At 44.9% G+C, this 22,969-nt stretch overlaps 1 protein-coding gene across 7 annotated transcripts in view; it reads right to left on the reverse strand.

The window, feature by feature from the left end:
- RUNX1 (RUNX family transcription factor 1) overlaps positions 1–22,969 on the reverse strand; it is a 264,353-nt gene that overhangs the window by 37,648 nt on the left and 203,736 nt on the right. For 5 of the 7 annotated variants that reach the window (XM_003823964.6, XM_063601364.1, XM_063601366.1 and 2 more), the window contains one exon: positions 9,883–10,074. The exons of the other annotated variants lie outside the window; for them this stretch is intronic. In XM_003823964.6, the coding sequence (XP_003824012.1) occupies positions 9,883–10,074 (192 nt within the window). The remainder of the gene's footprint in view (positions 1–9,882; positions 10,075–22,969) is intronic. 7 annotated transcript variants of the gene reach the window in all.

The raw sequence follows: 22,969 nt of genomic DNA on the forward strand, positions 1-22,969 counted from the left end.
TAACAATTGGGCTATTCTACTGCTTTGAAGGCAATTGTTCAATAATGAGAAGGTCCCTGTGAGGCTAAGGCTTGGAAGGAGGAATGTAACAGGGCTGGTGACAATTGAGGCAGGTGAAACCCTCTGCCTCTGTCAATTTCCCCTAAAGGTCAGGGTGGGGTGTTCTGAGGGCCAGAGAGAAATAAGCAAAGACAGAGGTAATGAAAGTCCCTCCGCATCATTTAAATCACAAATACTGGATTTTAAAGAGCCCTAAAATAACTGAATTCGAGTGGGCCTGAATTTCTGTTCCATAAGGCAAGGAAAAATCATGTAGATGAGTAAAACCAACTCAGTCTGGAGAACTATGCCTAATAAGAAAACCCAAGCAGTAGCTTTCTAAGTAGAGCTGTTTTTCATATTAGCATATATTGTTTGTTCTTCTCTCAATACAAACTTGTGGTAAACTTTGATACTACTTCATGACTACAGTAAAAGTTTCTTTTTTAAATGTCCAAATTTGAAAGACTATCTTCAGGCAATTTGTAAATCACCATCCTTTTGAAATGGGTGTGTAGTCAACAATGCCTGGCAATCAAGTCACTTTTTTAAAAGGCAGCTTGCTTCAAAACAACAGTGACATGCCTGGCTTTGGGAGGTCAAATTCTTGAGTCCATCCCAACTGTCTGGCTTTGGTCATCATGTCATCTTTTGTTCCCATGTTTCTGTTCCTACCATCTAAGCTGTCATGAGCTTTTGGAGGCTAGGACAAGAGGCACCTGGGCCTCCTGTTTCCCCATCTGGCACTGCTCCCTGGACACAGGGAAGAGAGCTCTTTCTCTATGACTGTCAGGACCTCTGATTCCATCGGTATAGGTGCTCTAGAAAATATTAAGGAAATATCTGATCTCATCTAAAAAAAATCATACATTTTTCTGGCTGGGAAATAAAAATCTATGATGTTGCGTTCAAACAAATGATGGACTGAGGTTATAGTAACACGATTGGGGCATTTGTGCATGAGATGTTCAGTTCACATTTACCTGTCTACCATGTTTGTTCTGGGGGATGGACTTGGGAGAGTTATCTCTGGACTCACCTGCTGTGCCTGGTCAGTGGTCTGATGTCCCCTGTCTTTTGTACAAAGATACAGCAGTTTGAACGGTGGCTCTAGAAAAGATATGTCCATTTCCTGACCTCCAGAACTGTGAATGTGACCTTATTTGGAAAAGGGCCTTTGAAGCTATAATTAAGTGAAGGATTTTGAGTTCATCATGAATTACCTGGGTGGGTCTAAATATAGTAACATGTATCCTTATAAGAGACAAAAGAGATGACACAAAGGAGGCCATATAAAGAGGGAAGAAGAAGTTGGAATGATACAGTCTGATACAGTCACAAGCCAAGGAATGCCACCAGTGGCTGGAAGAGATAAGGAAGTATCCTCCCCTAGAGGCTTCAGAGAATGTATGGTCTTGCCAACACTTTGATTTTGGACTTCTGGCCTCCAGAACTAAGAGAGAATACATTTCTGTTGTTTTAAGCCACCAAGTTTGTGGTTATTTGTTAAAACAGCCACAGGAAACTAATATACTTGTGCTGTGGTTTGATTATGTCCCTCAAAAGTTCACATGTTGGAAACTTAGATCCCACTGTGGTGGTGTTGATGAGGCCTTTGCAGGGAGCAAATGGGTCATGAGGATTCTGCCCTCATAAATGGATTAATGCCATAATCACATGAGTGGGTTATTGGTGAAGTGCCTTTGTTATAAAAGCAAGCTCTCTTGCACATGCTTTCTTGTGCCCCTTGCTTTCTGCCTTGGGTTAATGCAGCAAGGACCCCACCAGATGCCAGCACCATGCTCTTGGACTTCCCTGCCTCCAGAACCATATGAAATAAATTTCTTTTGTTTTCTTTCTTTCTTTTTTTTTTTTTTTTTGAGACAGAATCTCACTCTGTCACCCAGGCTGGAGTGCAGTAACATGATCTCAGCTCACTGCAACCTCCACCTCCCCGGCTCAAGCGATTCTCCTGCCTCAGCCTCCCAGGTAACTAGGACTCAGGTGTGTGCCACCATGCCCAGCTAATTTTTTTTTTTTTTGTATTTTTAGTAGAGATGGGGGTTTCACCATGTTGGCCAGCCTGGTCTCGAACTCCCGACCTCAAGTGATCTGCCTGCCTTGGCCTCCCAAAGTGGTGGGATTACAGGCATGAGCCACTGTGCCCAGCTGTGAATTAAATTTATTTTCTTTATAAATTACCCAGTCTCAGGCATTTAACAAAAGAACTAAGACAGAAAGTTGGTACCAAGATGTGGGGTTGTTACTACAACAAATACCTGAAAGTGTGTAAGTGGCTTTGGAACTGTATAACCGTGAAGGCTGAACAAGTTTGGAGGAGCAGGCTAGAAAAAAGCCTGCATTGCCAAGAACGGTTCTGCCATTAGGGGCAATTCTGGTGAGGGCTCTGAAAGAAGACCTCAGAACTAGGGGAAGTCTAAATCTTCGTAGAGATTACTTAAGTGATTACTTAAGTGTATGTGACCAGAGTGCTGGTAGAATGCTGGTAAAGGCCATTCTGATGAGGCTGCAGATAGAAATGAGGAACAAGGTATTGGAAACTGGAGTAAAGGCCATATTTATAAAATATAAGGTTGCAAAGAGCTGGGTGAAATTGTGTCTGTGTCCTAGGACTTAATGGCATGCAGAACTTAAGAGGGATGAACTAGGATATTTGTGGAAGAAATACTTAAGCAGCAAAGCATTGAGGCTGCTGTGTGGCTACTTTTAACTACATATAGTGAGATGTGATAGCAAAAGAATGACTTAAAGATGAAATTTGCAATTAAAAGAGAAGCAGAATGGAAAGATTTGGAAAATTCGCAGCCTGGCCATGTAAAGAGTGAAAGTGTATTTGGAAGAGAGTACTAAGGGTGTGGCCAAGCAACCATTTGCCAAAGAGATTAGTATGAATGCGAGGAAGACAGATTCTGTTCATCAAAACAATGGGAGAAAGACCCCGAAAAGCATTTCAGAGATCTTCAAGTTGCTCCTCCTATCATAGGCCCAGAGCTCTAGGAGGGTAGAATGATTTTAGGGGACAGGCCTGGGGCACCCTTCATGGGCTCACTGCCCAGGGCTGCCTCTAGTCTCTGCTTCCTGCATCCTGGTGCAGCACACCTTGGCCACCCCAGCTGTGGCTTCAGTGGGCCTAGGTATAGCTAGGCTGCCATTCTGAAGGGCACAAGCAGTATGCCTTGATGGTCTCTATGTGGTGCTAATTCCGTAGGCATGCAGAATACATGCTGTGGAAGCATGGCTTCCTCCACCTAGATTACGAAGGATGCCACAGACTGCCTAGAAGCTCAGGCCAAGACCTACCACAGGGGAATACCACTGCAGACAGTACCTAGCAGGGCAATGTTGAACAGAAATGTGAGGTTGAAGCTGCCACAAAGAGTCCCCACTAAGGCTGTGCCTAATGGAGACACAGAATTGGGGCTATTCCTGAGAACCCAGAACTGCAGAGCCACCAGTGTGCAACTCTAGCCTGGTAATGCTGCAGACACAAGACTTCAACTTGAGAGAGGTGAAGTTTGGGCTGAGCCCAGCAAAACTGTAGGGGCAGGGCTGCCCAAGGCCTTGGGGGCCTAGCCTTAGCCCCATTGTATCCAGAAGGCAGAACATGGAGTCAAAGGAGATTATTCTCCAGTTTTAAGACTTAATATTGTTTACCCTGTTGGATTTTGAACTTAGATGGGACCAGTTACCCCTATTTTCTTGCCTGTTTTTCTCTTTTGGAGTAGGAATTTCTACCTTGTGTCTGTCCCACCATTATATTTTGGAAGTATTATAGTAGACTTGTTTTTGATTTCACAAAGCTAACGGAATTTGCTTTAAATGTTTCCTTGCATCTCACCCATATCTGGTTTAGACAAGACTTTGGACTTTTGACTTTTGAGTTAATGCTGGAAAGAGTTAAGACTTTGGGGACCACTGGGATGGAATAAATGTATTTTTAAAATGAGAATCACATGAATTTGGGGAGGTCAGAGGTGGAATGCTATGGTTTGAATGTGTCTTCTCAAAAGTTCATATGTTGGAAACTTGGTTGCCATCATGGCAATGTTGAGAGGTGGGGCCTTTGGGAGGTGATTGAGTCATAAGGGCTCCATCCTCACGAATGAATTCATGCTACCATCGAGGGAGTAAGTTAGTTATCATGGAGGTGGCTTTGTCATAAAAGTGAGCTCTCTGACAGATGCTCTCTTGCCCTTCCACCTATCTGCCATGGGATGACTCTCAGCAGATGATGGCACCTTGCTCTTGGACTTCCCAGCCTCCATAGCCATGAGCCGAATAAACTTTTCTTTATATATTACCCAGTCTATAATATATAAGACTACGACAACTTGATATTATTGATGTTGATCATAACAGCTAACAGTTTTTGAGTGTTAACCATGGGCTGGCTCTAATGTCCACTGCTTTATGTTTCACAGTGGTCCTAGGATCTGCTAGTATAATTATTACTCCTCTTTTGCAGATAAGAAAACTAAGGCTTTAAAAGGTTAAGTAACTTGCCAAAAGTCCTATAGTGAATGTGGTAGAAACTAAGGTAGTCTGCCTGTTGAGCCCTCATTCTTTCTTAGCCACTATAATCTGCGATCTTTCTCGGCTATTAGATTCCCAGCTCAAGCCTTCTGATATGTAGCCATCAATATCAAATACATGCTCCAACTACATCTTTGCTGAAACTATTATTCTTCCAAATGAAACCTTTTAGTGCGTGGGTGTGCTGGCCTACATATTTACAAGCATAAGGGGAAAGTTCAGAACATATGCAGTCTACAGAAGAAATATTTCGTCATTAAGATCAAGCCCTGCAGTGAATCTCTGCAGTCATCCCACTGGTTTTCATTTTTTCTCTCTCTCTCCCTTCTTTCCTTTAATCATTTTTATTTATTCCTGTGAACACCTGATTCAGGCTTGTTGTCGGGGTAAGATTATAATGCTATAGACCTGGAAAGGCTCTCATACCCTACTACACCTTGTTAAAAGCTATTTTTAAATAAAACCATTCACCTGTCATGTTTGTAGCCTATTATATAAATTAATTTCTCACATTCTGAATATGTTACTTTGTGTAACCATTAAATGACCATTTTTAGATTCACATATGAGGATTTCTGGTGTTTGATTGTAGCCTCCACTTCCAAGGTAATCAAATAGTCCCTACTCCCTTTGTTTTTAAACTTCAAATTGCTAGAAGAGTAAGGAAGAGAGGGAAGGAGAGGGAGAGAGAAAGGAAAGCAATGCAATGCAGTTGGATATTTTACCTCCAAGGCTGGAAAGAGGATTTATCTCCTTCTCCTACAGGAAGGTGGAAAGGTTTTCTTCCTTTTGTCTATCCAGATGATAAAGAGAGAATCAGACGGACTTAAATAACTCTATACAGCTGAGAAACAGGGTCATTTCAGTATCTCAGAGTTTTGCAGACAGCAGCACCAGAATATAGTCCTTCCTAAGTAACTTTAATTTTGGGGGAAAATAATTAGCAAGACAGAAGTTACTTGGAATACTAAAAATCAAGAGATGATTTGAGAGGTCAGGGACCCCTCTTGGCCATATGGAACACTCAAAGTGAGGCACGCATACTCATAAAAGTGGATCAGATGTTGACTGGGTTTGGATGATAAGCACTTGGTCCCAATGAACTTCAAAAGTAGGAAGGCAATGGCCCCAATAAAGTAAACAGAGTGGCTGGTAAGCCTTCTCCCTGCTCATATACTCCCTCTTTCACTCTTATTTAGAGATTCATTATTCTGAGTTTTCTTTTCTCCCAAACTTTATAAACAAATGCACATGTACCAAAGGAGACAGTTTATTAAGGTGCCCACCACACAGCCTGGCCCCAAAATTCTTCTTATTATCAACATCTAATTATAATAGAACATGTTCAGTACAAGAATGCCAAGTGAGTGGATAGCCCAACACTTCTTCCATCCCTCCTTTGGTGATTGGGATTCTTCTCGACACTGGTCAGCCCTGTAGTAAATCGATCCTTGACCCAAGGGTGCACGCCCAGGGAACGGCCACCCCACTTGCATTGGCTTTGTAGCAAGGAAGGTCTGGGTTTGCGTCCAAATTCATCACTTACAATCTTTGAGATATTGGGCAATTTTTAACCTCTGAATTTCGATTTCTCTGTCTATAAATGATACCACAGGATTGTTGAGGGAATGGAATAATATATACAAATGTCTGACCCACGTCAAAATAGCTCACAACTGGTCCAGTTAAAGAGTTAAATCTTCTTCCTACATGCTTATGACAACCAGCATGCAGAAGAACAACAAAATGGGCTTCCTAGTTTATCTAGGTTTCAGTTTTCTGTACCAGCATCTATTACTCCATCCTCATATTCCCAGAAAGGAGGAAATTACGACACCTTAAATGTGATACATCATATTTGGTCAATCAGGGGTGAAATTTTAAAATCACTCACTCGGGTTGCCCAAACCCATCTCTAGGTGGGAGTTGTGACTGAACAGGCATCGGTACCACCAGCTCTAGAATCTGCCCTGTTCTATCTTTTGAAATAAATTAAAAAAGAATTCTAAGACTCGATCGTAGAAGTTAATGATGGTGTCCTGACTGGGAGAAACGTGTAGCCCAAGGGTCTACTCATGACAAAATGGCTTTCTATTCTATTTCATGACAAAATGGCTTTACCAGTTTAAGACCTGGTAAAATAGGAAGTTGAAATAAACCTCAGCCCTTTAATAGTTAAGACCTCAACAAATAAACAGTGGTTTAGTGGCATGACAACTTGCCCCCTCTCAATCTGTACCGTGCTTCAGATAATTTGAGATGTCTATTTTGAGTGACCCTCCAGCACATGTGATTCTAGGTAAGTATTGGTGCTATTCTATATCAGTATTTTCTTGCTGACAGAGTTAGAGGAGCTGGCATAACCCTTCTGATAAAGTCCTAGCAAGGTAGGGTTCCTGAGCCTCTCTATAAATCCCGGCAAGCTCGCCAAACCCCCAGTTACTGACATTTCTGTAAAGCTGAAAAACATTCATGCATCTGGACAGCACCACTGTAGAACTACTCTGACAAATTGGATATTTTTCTGAAAACTACCACTGCCATTTCAAAGAAAGCCAGAAACACATGCTGTATTTCTTAAAGTATCTTCGTAAATATAACATAGAAACTTCAGGGCTGAGCCTGGAAAATAAGCATTTTCCTACTGTCAAGAACAAACTGAAGGTCTTGGCTGAACAAGACTTGCATATTATGCCTGTTAACTTTCCAATTTCAAGAGAAAAAGCCCAAGGGTCTACTCAAAACATGATTAGCGTAAAACAGCGTTTTCTTATAGGAAAGAAAGAACAAAAGGAAAAGGAAAAGTTGTTTCACATGAAAATATTCTGGATACTTATTTTTTAAAAGTTGTTCCTAAAATTTTACAAGTGAAGTACTGAATATCAAATTCATATTTTGGAAAGAAAGAACACCAGCAATATAGTTCACACATTCTTTAGAGTAGCAACCAAGCCCGTAGGGAACTCTAAAAGCGAGTTATGATTTCTTAAATGTTGCAGAAGTAAAAGTTTTCAAGAGGAACAAAAAAGGGGCGATGCTTAGTGTTAAACCTGATACTCTACTAAGCATATAGGTCTCCAAAGAGCTGACGAATGCCCATCACACGGTCCACAATAATGCTTTTGCCCAGGAGCTTCAGAGGATGAGAATTCAATGTGCAACTTCCCCCCATTTTTTTTTTTTTTTTTTTTGTTAAAGAGGCATATCTGATGAAGAAGGAAATCAGATTGGATTCACTCTTCACCAAGAAACAGAGCAACTCAATGGTGACAATATCAATTTTCCCCCATGTGGCTGAATTTTCCATTGCCTTTAAAAATGCTTAAGACTTTTTGTTCCCATATCAGCAGAAAAAGGCAAATCCCTTAATCAACCTAGTAGTATAAATGGCCAGTTAGGCAATGAGAGACTAAGAAAACAGAGTCTTCCTTTTGATTTTACACATGAGTAGATGATGTGAATTAGTTTTCTGAAGATTATGTGAATTAGTTTAAATGATCTTAAAGGCAAGATGAAAGAATCTCCTTGAGAGTTGTATCCTCTTTGGAAGCAAAGTATTGTTTTGCCCCAAGCCCATCTCGCTCACTGAACATACCACTTGACTTAATTTACCATATACGCTTGTATTTTGGAATTTTAAAAAATCAATGTACACATTTTAAATCATTATTAATGATTATTATGTAACAGGAAACCAGTGGTTTCATGGATCCTCTTCCTAAATACACCTAAATGAACCTATAGATGACAGGCAGCCCCCCAAAACATCAAGCTTTAGGTTTCTGTTTGTTTACAAAAGGGTTACTCCACAGACAGGCCACTTAGCTGTGTGCATAGTATCTTCTGGAAAGATTTATTTGGAAATTTTCCAATCAAGTAGAAGAACCTTCCCCAGAAACCTAACAGTGAGAGCTAATGGCATGGGCTGTCAAGCTCCATGGAAGACAGTGGGCATGCCTTTTGAGAACCCATGTTTTTGTTTGTTTGTTTGTTTGTTTTTTGAGACGGAGTCTCGCTCTATTGCCCAGGCTGGAGTGCAGTGGTGCAATCTCGGCTTACTGCAACCTCCACCTCCCAGGTTCACACCATTCTCCTGCCTCAGCCTCCCGAGTAGCTGGGACTACAGGCACCCGCCACCATGCCTGCCTAATTTTTTGTATTTTTAGTAGAGACGGGGTTTCACCATGTTAGCCAGGATGGTCTCCATCTCCTGACCTCATGATCCGCCCGCCTTGGCCTCCCAAAGTGCTGGGATTACAGGTGTGAGCCACCGCGCCCGGCCTGAGAACCCATGTTTGAACCCAAAATAGAGGGCTACTGGCCTGGAAACCCAAAGGAACAGATGATATTTGTACATCCCACAATACAACTCACATACAGAAAATGCCTGGGGAAGCTAATTCCTGCTGTCCGAGAGGGGCAAAGAGCTACCACATCGATTGCTGGCCACCTGCCCTTTTCCCCAGATGTGTTGCTTATCTTTTCCTTAACAAGCCTGCTACTTTGAGAAAGAAATATTACTGTAAACCATATCACACATAGCTGCATCCTGCATGGCACAGAGAAAAGTCTGCATTTTGGATTTTTGAAACGGTATCACAGAGCAAACAGTCATTGACGTCACTGGTCTACAGTGTAAATGAACTTCTTGTATTATCTAATTTGGCACAGTGGGCCTCAGGCAATTATTGCATCTTACAGCGCTTTAGTAATTGCCAGCTAGCCCCATGGGCTGGGGGGACCTGCATTCTCTATTGATTTGCAAATAACACCCTTGATGTGATGACATCCATACATTTCAACTATTTCTTAATAATAAAAAAAACACTAGATACAAAACCCACAAATAATGTGGCAATAGCGAGAACTTGAAACATCCCATCTTCACTTTGCTTGACGTGTGTGTGTGTGTGTGTCTGCGTGTGTGTCTTCAAGCCTAATGGATAGGTAAAAAAATAGCATAGCCAAAGCTAACTCTTAAAAAATTCAAGAGAGCTATCTATCCAATATGGATATCCATACCCAGAGCTCCTCGTATCCTCTGTAGCAGTGCTTTTCCTTGTGGGGATCTGGTTACAATGCAGATCTGACTCGGTGGGTCTGGGGTGGGTGGGGCCCAAGACTCTGCATTTCCAACAGCTCCCAGGTGGTGCTGTTGGTTCGAGGCCTTTCTCTGAGCATCAAGGGGAAACCCCAGTTGGTCTGGGAAGGTGTGTGCACATGGGGGCCAGCTGTGGGTGGTGGCCCAGGTGCAGGAGAGGCGGGCAGTGGGCTCCGTCTGGTACTTACCCTGCATCTGACTCTGAGGCTGAGGGTTAAAGGCAGTGGAGTGGTTCAGGGAGGCACGAGGGTTGGGCGTGGGGGCTGGGTGGTGTGGGCTGACCCTCATGGCTGTGCGCCGCAGCTGCTCCAGTTCACTGAGCCGCTCGGAAAAGGACAAGCTCCCGGGCTTGGTCTGATCATCTAGTTTCTGCCGATGTCCTATTGTGGGGAGCAGGGAGGGGAGGGGATGGGAGGAGGGAAGGAGGGAGGGAAGAGATCAGAAAAAGTATTGTGGATTTCCTAAAATTGGGGCTTTTCTTGTCTTTCCCCTCTCTCTCCCCTCACCCCAACATAGACTCGCTAGAGATATGCCAGCTGAATTTGGGGCCACTGTCCTCTCAGCAGAATGGGCCCCCTTTCACCGCCTTGGCCACAGAGTGCTCCCCCAGTCTGGGCCTTGGCACCCTCCCCAACCCTCTACACCCACTTCCAATGGGCACAACTCACTGAGATACAGAACTTGGCGGTGGTGGTGATGCCAGGAGGGAAAGAGGTGCATTAATTGTTGGCACATGGCCACATGCCAGGGGCTATGCTGTGGCAGCCAGGAAAGGTGGCCTCCCAGGGGCATCAGAACGGCTGTTCCTTACTGCAAACCCAGCCACTGGCACGTTTTAGAGGCGGCAAAGTGGGCCCCGCAGCTTAGTGGTAGGGCCCCTTCCAAGAGGAAATGAGGCGTGGCTGCAAACCCACAGCCTCTGGGGAGGTCCGATTTCCAGGTACACGCAGGGCATCCTCAGCCCCTCAGCCCCTGTCCCTCTCCCTCTCCTCACAGGCTTTTCACAAGCATTCCTTCTTCCCTGAAGCCGACTCCCCCATGTACCCCTAAGAAGGAGTTGACAGGAAGGCCTCGCCTGTGTCTTGTCCAATATTCCCAGCAGAATAGGCCCACTGGAGCCCAGAGGTAGCTACAGCCTATCTGGTGAGCTTCCCCAGGGGGCTCAGGACTGGTGGGATGGGATGATGGGCCCCTCAGTGTCTATATAGGGTGGGATGGTGGGCCCCTCGGTGTCTATATAGATAGCAACTGTCCTCATCATGCTCTTCACCAAAACAACTGTCACCAGGAAGCAGCAAGCAGAGGCCACTCATGGGGGACTGGGGCCTACGGTTTTCTCAAAATGTCCTTAAACCAGAGCCAGTCCTGTCGTGCAAAGCTGAGGCTCCAAGGTAGGGAGGTAGCCACAGGAGGCCTGGGCCATTCATTTCTCTTTTAAAGACAATGGCCTCCTGCTGCTTCCTCAGCCTTATGGTTCCAATAAAGAGTCCTTGATCGATTGCACAACCTCTGTTCCCTATTGTCAAATGTCCCCAAAGCCAGATTGAGAAACAGCCTGCCCGCTGCCCCCATAAAGTGCTCTTTCACATGCCCTGACCCAATCCTAGACTAGAAAGAGGTCCCCTTGATTCCACTCCCGCAGCCTGGGGTAAGAGCAGACCACGAGAAGTGCACTGTAGTCCAGCTCCCAATGGCTACAATTATAAAATTAAATGGTATAACTTGCATGATGGCTGCAAATCTCCATGGCTGGCCATTTCTTCCTGCTGCCAGGCCCCTTGGCACAGTTGACATTGTCTCAAATTCCAGACCAGAAAAAAAGGGCCCACTATATTGCAGTGATTTTATCATTAACGAGACCTGTTTGGCTCCAAAATGAGGAAAAATACTTAAGCATAATATTTATGTAGTTCAAATGCAATGGCCCCTCTTGTCATGTGTCACCAAGGCAAATCTGGACTCTGATTCAGCGCTCCAGCCCACAACAGGAGACTTGAACGCAAACAGCCTGAGTCACGCAGGCTCAGCATGCATGTGGGAGGCCTGTTCTCGGCTGAGTATTTTAAGCACCGGCTTTGTGGATGAAAGGCCATGGGGCCAGGTCTTGCAGCAACCCCCATCATCCCTTTCCCTCAGAAGTATGAAAATGTCTTTTTTCTAGAACGCTCTGTGTTGGTCAGCCATGGTGTGACTCAGTGCCTCTGGATGAAGCCTTCCTTAGCTCCTCCCTCCTCTTATCTCTGCCATAGATCCTTGGCTTCCTGATGATCAAACTGAAAAATCTGCAGTTTTCTTGCAGAAAAACAAACAATTCCAATGGAACAACCATTCAAAACGTAGTAACTCAGCCCTTTAACCTCCTACCACAGTCTAATGCCTGGCATTACGAGTTGGGGTAAAGAAGAAGGCAGGAACCATGATTGTGGAGAGCTCTATCTGCCTCAGAAATAATGCCAGTCGGCAAAGTCTGCCGGCAGGTTTTGTGCTCATTTCAAAACTTCACATTCCTCAGGCACTTAGTGGCATTTTTGAAGAACACTGTGTCAAGGACAGTGGGTGACCCAGGAGAGTGATGTGAGCGAGGTCATTCTGAATACACAGCACTTGACGTGGTAGAGTCTACAGCCAGCCTTGGAAGAAAAGCTCTTGGCAGTTGTGTCTCTCTTAGCCAGCAAGCGTGGGGACCTGTGCCACGGAGACACCCAACAGGAATCATCATTCCAGGTAAGCCAGTCCTGTGGTCAGGCACAACGTGAGGTATTTTTTGTTTGTTTGTTTCTTTGTTTTTTATTTTAATTAGTCCCCCTCATTACTATATACTTAGAAATGAGAGCTTTAACTTGTGAGCAATTTCTATACCAGCTGATACCTGCCAAAATTGTAGTCATTTATAGAGATTAACTGATGACTGTCTGCTTTAGCAGAAGTGTTCAGGCATAACTCTCAGAGAAAACAATTCTTCACTCTAAGCTGTTTTCTAAGCCCTGGGAGTCTCAGGGCTGAGTTTAATGCTGGAGGATTGGGGAAGAGCCCATTCCACTCTCCCCACGTGTGTTCTGGGAGTAAGTAGGAACGTTATTGCCTTGGTAGGGGTCTTGACCCTCAGGCTCACAATGGTGCTGGAGAGCTGTAACACCAAGGCACAGGGGAAATGAGAAGCATTATCATATTCAAGGTGTGGTTCGGATGCACTTATAAGCTAGATCAAAGGAACATCTAATTCTTACTTTCTGAAACCATCAGACCTCATGTGCCAAATAGCAATATTTTGCATGAAATATAGGAACTTCCGATATAAACTTTCAAGCTGGGGAAAATGAATACTTTATGTCTTCAGTTTCCTGTATCTGTGTTCAGTTAAAAGGCTCATTTGCCCCCCGAATGTTAAATAGAGGAGTATGGAAAATGTCTACTATCCAATTCACTTTTCTTCTTTCTCACTGAGTACCGGGCTTTAGAGGGCAACAGGGAATTCGACCCTGGGTCAAGCCCTTGGGTAGAACCAGGATGCAGCTCTGAACACCTGCATGCTGGCAGCTTGGCTTCTTCAGCATGTTTGGAATCAACTGTGAATGTTTACAGGGCGGTGCTTTAAAGTAGTGGGCACATCAAGATTTCACCCTGGGACATCTTAATCTTAAGCAGAGTTGAAAAAGGTCCTAAATTACCATTTTCTCATTTTTGAAAAAAATGAAAGTACTTGCTTGGAATTTTATTATGTATGCAGAGTCATAAAAATCCAAAAACGGGGAAAAAAATTGTATATAATAAAAATAAGTCAATGCCATTTGCAAAATTTTACTTCATTCCAAAGGCATTCCTATTGTTTTCGGGGTTGGCTGCTCATTAGGCCATCCTTAAATGTTATGATATTTTGTGACGGATAGTGAGACCAGCTTGCACTTTTCTGCCATACAAAATAAACTGAGCAGGTATGCATATCTCGTTGATAACTGAGCTGCCTTTTTCAAGACACCATTGTGATCTGTGGCTGTAAGTAACATAAATGTAATATATGATCTTCCATTAAAGAAACCAGATAAGGTTAAATTGCCACCGTTTCTTGGAAAATTTTGGTTAGATAGAATAAAGAATTTTCTGGCAGTCAACAACATATTAGTCTATGTTTCCGATATGGGTTTACTAGTTTTCTTGATAGATTCTTAGCAGAAAAATGAGGAAGGTATATACTCAGAAGACTGTCATGATGAGCCGTTGAGCCAAATCTATGCAAAAGCATAATACCAAAAAGATATATTTCTCTCTGTATATACATGTATAAAATTGTGGTTCTTCTAAAAGCATATAAGAATTGTATATAGTCAATTTTAAAAGGATATCTGTATTTCAGAAGATGTTGGCCAGTCAATTGGATACTCACTACATGAATCTGGATATAAAAATATGGGGTTTTCTTCCTTTGATTTGCTACTGTTTTATGACAATGGAAAAGAAATCAATGTGTGTAGAGAACAGCTTACTTTTCCTGGTATCACAGTCTAACCTTTAGGTTGCAGGGTCATTAGGATTTCAAAGTGACAGTACTGAATGTGACCCTTCCTGAAGCCCCTTGCAGATGGTAAAATAAATCTCCCTAATTGCAAACCTAACCATCTGCTGGCTAATTTAATGTTGGGAAATATTCTTCAATATTATTTACCATACCACATGTATATTATATATACTACATAATATAAACTATATAATGGTATATAGTATGTCAGTATACATTCTAATTCATATTATATATGCATGCTTATATATTGTCCAGTGCTACGTAACTATGGGTAGCCTCACTTTCCCCCGCCCCAATTTCTTCTCATATCGTTAAGCTAAGACAACACCACAAGGTTGGAGTACTTCAGAACTGGAGAATGGCTACAGAAATCAGCCTTGGTTTTTAACTAATGTGTGGGAAGTGAGGTTCAGAGAGGTTATGTCATTTGCCCAATCTCACACGGCCAGTTACAGGAAGAGGGCAGGTCTGAAAACACACACACTCTCAACACCCACCGACACACACACTCAGAATGTACACTCAGTGCACCTAGAAATCCAACACCCACGGACACACACACTCGGGATGTACACTCAGTGCACCTAGAAATTCAACACCCACCGACACACACACACAGGATGTACACTCAGTGTGCCTAGAAATTCAACACCCACCGACACACACACTCGGGATGTACACTCAGTGCACCTAGAAATACACATTTCTGTGAACTCAAAGCGAACAGGGTGGAGAAGTGCACAATGCTTCATAGTTTTAGATCTCAGAGACACGAAAGCACTTGAACTTTTGCATTCTGCCTCAACCATCTCACTTCTGCTCCCAGTGTGTGTGTAGAATCAGAAGACAGCCCCAGCCACACTGTGACCTGCAGGCTGTGAGGCTGTGTTTCACCTGCTTGAGTGGGCAATGGCATTACCCGGGCATTCTAGTCTGGTAAGTTGGTCTAGGGTGAAGGGCCTGAGAATTTGGAGTTCTAATAAGCTCCCAGGCGATGCTGAGGCTGCCGATACAGGGAGCACACTGGGAATATCTGCATGAGAGGGAGAGCTCCTCCTGATACTCAAGCTTCCAATGTGCATTACTACTTCCCTTCTCCTGCCTGCCTCTGATTTGCTGTGTGCTGGGGAGAAACACGCGAACTAAATATGCCTGAACTGTGTTTAGACTGTGTTCATGAGCAATGACTGACGGCCTCCTTTTGGTGATAACTATTTGGCCGTCTTTTCATTTTTTTAACTCTTCAATACACACAGAGCAGCTGAAAATGCCCAAACTCCGCCCTGCAGATAGGCAGGTGTGTGACTGTCTCTGTCTCCTACAATAACTGGGCACATTCTGTCAGAGTCACTGTCATGATAATCAGTCTGATTGCTAAGGTGAACCCCAGATTCTCAAGTAGGAAGTAATTTCTGCTGTGCCATCTATAGAAAGACTTTGGGGAATGGCAGGGAAGGGTTACATGGAACCTTTATTCCGTTCCACAAATGCAGCAGTTAAGTTCTCTGAGTGCCCACAGGACCGGGTGTTAATGCAGATGCCACAATCCTCCTCCCCTCTAGAGAAACAACATGGTCCCAGGGAAACGTGAATGCTAGAGTAGGCGTTAAGAATTCTCCATTCTAAATCTGCTTTTCTACCAGCCTTTGCTATGGACAAGAACAAGTCTCTTCATCACTGAGGCTCCGTATCTGGAAGCCTGGAATTAAGAGACTAAGAAGGATTACTCCAAGGGACTCTAAAAGCATTCACAACAATTACATCTGCTGCGATTATCTACTCCACTGGTTCTAAGCACGGTCTTTCTTGAACAACTTCTAATGAGGTTACGACTTTCAAAGTTTTCCCTTTTGTCTTTTTTCAGGCAGACACCTGGCCTCCGGGAGCCAGTGCCAAGTCTAGCTGTCAGGTTGGTCTCAGAGCTCTGTCTTGATCCCCACCAGGTCGCCCAGCCTGCGATCCCACCTGGCCTGCTCTATCTTTCTGTGTGCTGGGGGTCAGCAGCTTTGCACGAGGTGTCCTAAGAATTCACTCTCCCTCTGCCTCCAGCTGTTTCATCAGTGACCCTTTGGACAGTTAGTTATGAGTGACCTTGGACTTTAGTATTCAAAGGTGCTCTCCTCTCTCCCTTAAGCCTTCACAGAGCCTTTCGTGCTACCCTACTGACTGGGACATTCCATTCTGCTTTCACCCCTCCCCCTCTACCATCCCAAGGCTGAGTCCAGAGGGAGTGGGACATTAAACACACCTTAAAATTTGCTAGGAAGTTAGAGGCTGCACCTGGGAAGAAAGCCACTCTGCGGAACACTCATCCAGGCTCTCATTTCCCAGCTTCTTGTCTGGGTTGGAAAACAATGATACATTTGCCCTGAATGCCCACCTTTTCCATCAGTGGCAGTAGGCACATAAGTCTTAGGTGAGTACCCGTCACCCACCCCGCCCACACTCCCTGTGCAGGCCCCTGTTCCTCTAGCTCATGCCCCTAAGCCTCTTAGAGGTGGATGAATCCTGGCAAGTCCCCTAGGATACCTCCACTTCCTAGGAATCCCTTTTACCCACTCAGGGATTTCTAGAGGGGTGATGCTTTAGCCTCAGAGAATCACCAGCAGGAATAGCAGAGCCTTTGGTCGGAAAGAGCTTTTGTACTCTTGTGGGTGGTAACAGGAAAGCAAGCACTCACTGGGTCCACCTGTGTATGGGGCTTTCCTACTCTGGGCCTTCCCAAACCATGGTCCTACAGTGGCCTCTCAGGTGACATGAAGTACAGGTCATGTCACCTGAGGTCAGGTGGCATTTTCTTAAGCCTGTTTTCTAAGGCAAATGCCTCCTACTTGAAACTAGAAGGCAGATGGGTTGAGCTCCCCTCTTTGCTCCGGCAGCAGCGGCCACCTTGCTCTTGCCCCTGTGTCACTGCCCTGGGGCCTTTGCACTTACTGTTTCCTCTGCTCAGGAAGCTCTTCCCTGAGATCCCTGTGGACCTGATCCCTCCCACCCTTCAAGTATTTGCTAAAATGTCATCTTCTCCCTGAGGAGTTCCTGGAGATCCCCTTTTAAGTTGCAGACTGTCCCACATCCAGCCAATCCCTAGCCCTTTGGCTTAGGTTTTCTCCATAGCGCATGTTAATGTTATCCAGGGTCTGTCTGCACCCATGGGACTGTAAAGTCTACAAAGACAGGGATTTTGTATTTTTTCTGCACAGCCATGTCTCCAGCACCTATAAAACCAACTGGAGCCTAGGAGGCTCACTAATGTTGGCTGAATGAATGAATGAGTACTCAGGTCCTTCATGATTGGTGCTGTCCGATCACCCTCCACTAGGTTGTGGGAAAGCAGAAATCATTTCAGGTGAAGGAAGTTGTAATTAAAGTTTTCAGCTGAAATGTAACTACAGAAAAACTTCTTGTTGAGAAAAAATACAATATCATAACTGAGCAGTTTCATGAGAATTGTCTCATTAGAAGTTGAATCAGTCCGGGCCTGGTGGCTCATCCCAGCACTTAGGGAGGCCGACACAGGTGGGTCACTTGAGGTCAGGAGTTCAAGACCAGCCTGGCCAACATTGTGAAACCCCATCTCCACTAAAAATATAAAAAAAATTAGCCAAGCATGGTGGCGCACACCTGTAGTCCCAGCTACTTGGGAGACTGAGGCAGGAGAATCTCTTGAACCCAGGAGGTAGAGGCTGTAGTAAGCCAAGATCGCTCCACTGCACTCCAGACTGGGTGACAGAGGGAGACCTCTCCAAAAAAAAAAAAAAAAAAAAAAAAAAATTAAATCAATCAGGAAAACTCATTTATTTTCATAGTAAAAAATCAAAAAGAATAGGTCAAAGGCTCTTTTGCTGAGTTGAGAGTGGCACTCTGACATAAGCAAAGTCCACCAGCTTCTCCTGTTTCTTTGTAGTGAGTACCCTCTCACACGCACACACACAGAGACATACAAAAACACAGATGGCACACATGCACACACATACACACATACAGACATGCATGGACAAACATACACATGGACACAGCCATACACATAAAAACATACAGATGCAGCTGGGCGCGGTGGCTCATGCCTGTAATCCCAGCACTTTGGGAGGCTGAGGCGGACAGATCATGAGGTCAGGAGTTCGAGAACAGCCTAGCCAGTATGGCGAAACCCCATCTCTACTAAAAAATGCAAAAAGTAGCTGGGCATGGTGGCACGTGCCTGTAGTCCCAGTTACAAGTAAGTGGCTGAGGCAAAAGAATTGCTAGAACCCAGGAGGCAGAAGTTGCAATGAGCCAAGATCACGCCAGTGCACTCCAGCCTGAGCGACAGAGCGAGACTCTGTCTCAAAAAACAAAACAAAACAAAATATAGATACACATGGACACATGTATAAACACACATACAGACACACATGGACATATACATACAAACACAGGCATGCATGTAAACACATACAGACACACACACACACACGGACACCTGGACACACACACAGATATAAAACACACATGGGGATACACACATATAAATACACACAGACACACATGTACATACGTCACACAGACACATATATTAATACATGCACAGACACACATACACATACAGACACAAACCAGGACAGACACATATATACAGACACACACACACATATACATATATCACACAGGGACACACATGCATATACACACAGGCAGATATACAGACATGGGGACACATATATACAAACATACACACATACTGACATACACACATATACACATACATACATATACATCCATCACACATCCATACATCCACTCACACACACACACCGTTCTGTGATCGCCCTCAGGACATGCGCCAAGACAAGTGTAGCAAGCAACAGTCAATGGACAGGAAAGGCTGGCCAAGGCCAAGGCAAGATCAACAACCAATACAACTTCAAGCCAGAGACGCACACAGGCCTGCCCCTCCCCACTCCCCCTGCACCATGCGCCCAAGACTCACGGGACAAAAACCCAAACAAAACTCTGCTCCCTGAGTCCAGGGCTCATTGCCACGAGCAGTGGAGTTTTTCGCCCACTCACATGAGACTCGGGCCTCTCCTAAAAGCAGAGCACTCAAAATCTAAATCTGCCATCCCCGGTCGCCAGGGCTCACTGTCCATTTCTGTCTGGTGACTAAGGAGGTAACTTGAGCTCAGGGCAGAGAAGCCGCCTGCTGGCTTTTGCTCTTGACCAGAGGTAGCCCTCTGTGGGGGAAGTGGAGGCAGTTTCTTAAGAGGGGTGCAGACAGCTCCCAAATTCAAGGTTTTTCTTCTTCTACCAGCCTATAATCCCAAATATTAGCAACCCTCCCTAGGTTAAGGTCTTATCTCAAGGAAACCCCCAGTTACAGCGTAACTGAAAAGTAACCAGAGAGTGGTAACCACCAGTGACATGGATTTGTTGATCAGAGTAGCTCCTGCCCAGGGACAGACTCTAAAGAGAAGGCGACTTGCAGAAGAGAAAGAAAGTATTGGTGGCGGGTGGCGCACTATGGAGATATGGGCACTGACTCACAGAACGCTGCCTGGAGCTTCTGACATGGCTTTGGAGTTCAGGCATCAGCAGGGCTAGTCCTGGGGTAGACAGGCAAGACCTGGGGGCCAGGAGAAGAAGATCTAGGAGGCGCACACACACTGCTTGCGTGAGCATGTTACCAGCACTGAGGCTCTCCACACTGGCCTCCTAACCCCCCTGCAGAAATCTCAGTTCCCCTCCTGCAGCAGCAGATCTCATGCATAATGGGCAGAGACACTGAGCATGTTTGGACAGGACCGAGGTAAATGCAGGGCCCTTCCAAGGTTGGGTGATGCCTCCATAAATGCTGGACAAATAAATGAATGAGTGAGTGAGTGAATGAATGAATGAGTGAGCCCCTTTCCTGGACTAGATTTATTCTGGAATGCTCATCCAGCAGTGTGGAGGATGATCTCTCCTCCTCTGTACTTCTAAAAAGAGGGAAGGAAATTCCCTCCTATTTCTAAAAGCCCTGCCCCCTGGGCCTCGGGGACTTTCCCAACAGCAGGGGAACAGCATCTGACTCTGACCCTCTCTCCTGTCACAGACGCCAACTGAAGTTCTAGGCTGGCCTTGCAAAGCCCTTGGACAGATGGCTGAGCAGGCCCCGGCTGGTACAGAAGGACAGGGTACCCTGGCCACTCACAGCTCCTGAGTACTCACTAGCACAAAAGCCAACAGCAGCAAGTTGTTTTGAACAGAACGTCGACCCTCCCTCACAAATAAGGCTTCCGGTTGTTTGTGTCATGACAGCCTCATTCAGGCATCAGGCTCACTTCTATGCACTGTTGTCCACGTGCCAGAAGCAGCCACCTGCTGAGAAGGGCATCTGTGAGGAGGGAGACGCCTTCTAAAGTTACCTGAATGGGCAAGTGGCTGTTTGCCTAGACTCCCACAGAGCACAGCATGGTGATGAAGATGCTGGTCCCACTGTCTGCCAGGTACCATTGGGAGGGAAAGTTCTGTTTATTCCAAGACACTAGTGCCTCCTATTCACCCTGGTGACCACATTTGAGCCAGTTAGGAAATGAAGGAAGGGAAGGTTCCATCCTTGCCAGGGATGGAGACAGGGATGGAGGGCAAGGATGGATGCCCAGGACAGCCTTCTGTCCGGCAACATTCCCCCTCCTCAATCCTTTCCCGATTCGAAAGGTACACACCTTCCCCCTGGCCTGTCTACCTTGAGTCTCTGCCTATGGCTGCCTGGCCTGGTGAGACCAGCCTCCCAGCTCCTCTGTGTTATGCAGGCAATAGGAGAGCTGCCTTTTCAACAACTGTTTTGAACTTTCCTCTCCTTTTAACTCCGTCAACAGTCCCTCTTCTGTGTGAACACTCTGGTGTGTGAAAGCAAGACCTCAGCTCAGGGAGACAGCCCTCATAAACTGCCGCAGATTACCCTGTCTTTTCCCAGCCGGAGGGGGACCCCGCCCCACTCCCTTCCCAGTCTCTTCCCCACCCCCAACTTTTTTTTTTAACCACTTCTGCTTCCTTCATTTTCTCAGCAGCTGCAGCGGAGAGATATAGTAAAGCTACTGTATAGGATTTTGAAAGCGGGGCCTCCAAGAGCTTTCCAAACTCCACACAAGCCAGTTATTCTCTGCCTTGTTTTCTTTGGCTTCAGGTTAGTAACACAGAATGAGTCAAACAGTATTAACTTTCAATAGGGAAGTGGTGTGGTCAACCGAAGCTGTTTGTGGCTAGATTGTGAAGATAGGTAGGGCAGGTAATGCAGAATAGCCCATAATACTGCGAGGAGGCAGAGGAGGGAGGCGGCCCTACTCAGAAACACTCCAACAATTAAGTCAACAGAACTCACACCATCTTTTTTTAGTTGGCTGAGGAATTAACACCAAGGTCTCTGACCAGCCAGCTTTGGGAAGTTGGCCATACTGGGGCTTGGACAATTGAGTACTTTGTGGGTTTAAGGATGTCTTTTTTTTTTTTTTTTTTCAAATGTTGCCAAAGTCATGGGAACTCTAGTTAGGAAGATTTCCCCTACTTAGAGCATGTCACTCTGGCGTGGACCTTCATTCATCTCTTTCCCCGGCCTGGGGTTGATCCATTCTCCCTTCTTCCCCCTTCTCCTGCCCTGCCCCCACCTTCTCAGTCATAATCTTTGTCTTCCCAGTTTGGCAGGACACCCCAGGGGCCCCTGGGCTTTCCTTCCTGAGGTTAGAAGATGGTGCTTTGAAAGAACAATTGCTCCTACAAACATCAAATCAAACTTTTAGAAGCTGATAAAGACCTTAAAAATCATTCAATCTCCTCTTCTTTCTCCTTCTGTAGATGAGGAATCTGAGGGTCTAAGAGGAGACATGAGCTGCTGAGATTGACTGAGCTAGGCAGGGCCAGACATAGACTCCACCAGCAGGCCCGCAGTCTTTCCACCAGGTCAGGCCACTCCCTCGCCCAGGGCTCAAGATTCCTTTTAGAGTTCAACAGAGCAGCTCCCGAGAACAGACCAGCCCTCAAGACTCAAATTTCAGTGGTTTCCAGTTCTTTCTCCCTGCACTCAGCTACCTATTTATTTTGAGACTGGCTGAATCACCCAAAGAATAGAACGGGTTTCTCTGAAGCTGCTCCCGGCAGCATGTCAGCAAATGAACAGGACAGCGAGCTGGCCTCTGGAGCCTTGGAAGATTCTCACCTCCAAGCAGCTGCAGTTTTTGACTCGTCCTGGGAAACTGGCACTGAGACTCAGGGGTGTAACATTTCACCTCCCTGAAATCAAATCCAGAAATCTCAGGCGAGCAGCGTATATAAAAAGCCACAGGGGAAAAAAGGAATACGGACTCAGCAACTCTTAGGTGCTCTGAGCCTCTTCCCAAGCCTTCTGGTTCTGTGAGCATTTCATTGAAAGAAAATGGAATAACAGAGTTTTAGAAGAAAAACTGTATTTGGTCTTGCAAGAGAAAAGTATATTCATATAAAACTCAGTTCTCAACTATTTGCCAAGGTTACTTCTTTTGTTTCCAACATTTAAAAAGGGTATCTAGTTGTAGGTAGAGAAAACATTAAGATATGCTAATGGAAAAAGGTAAAATTTCTAAAAGTATGGATTCACAGTGGGGTCTGATTTAAATGTTTAAATTTTTTCTCTTTAATTTCTTCTCACCAATCCTGAAAGACATGACGAGATAATATCTACTTTCAAGAAATCAATTAATTTTATTTAAAATCCCTAAGATTTTAATATAGTACATGCAAAACAATAATAGATTTTCTATTTTTTAATTATC

The sequence above is a fragment of the Pan paniscus genome, chromosome 22, assembly GCF_029289425.2.
Source record: "Pan paniscus chromosome 22, NHGRI_mPanPan1-v2.0_pri, whole genome shotgun sequence".
NCBI lineage: Eukaryota > Metazoa > Chordata > Mammalia > Primates > Hominidae > Pan > Pan paniscus.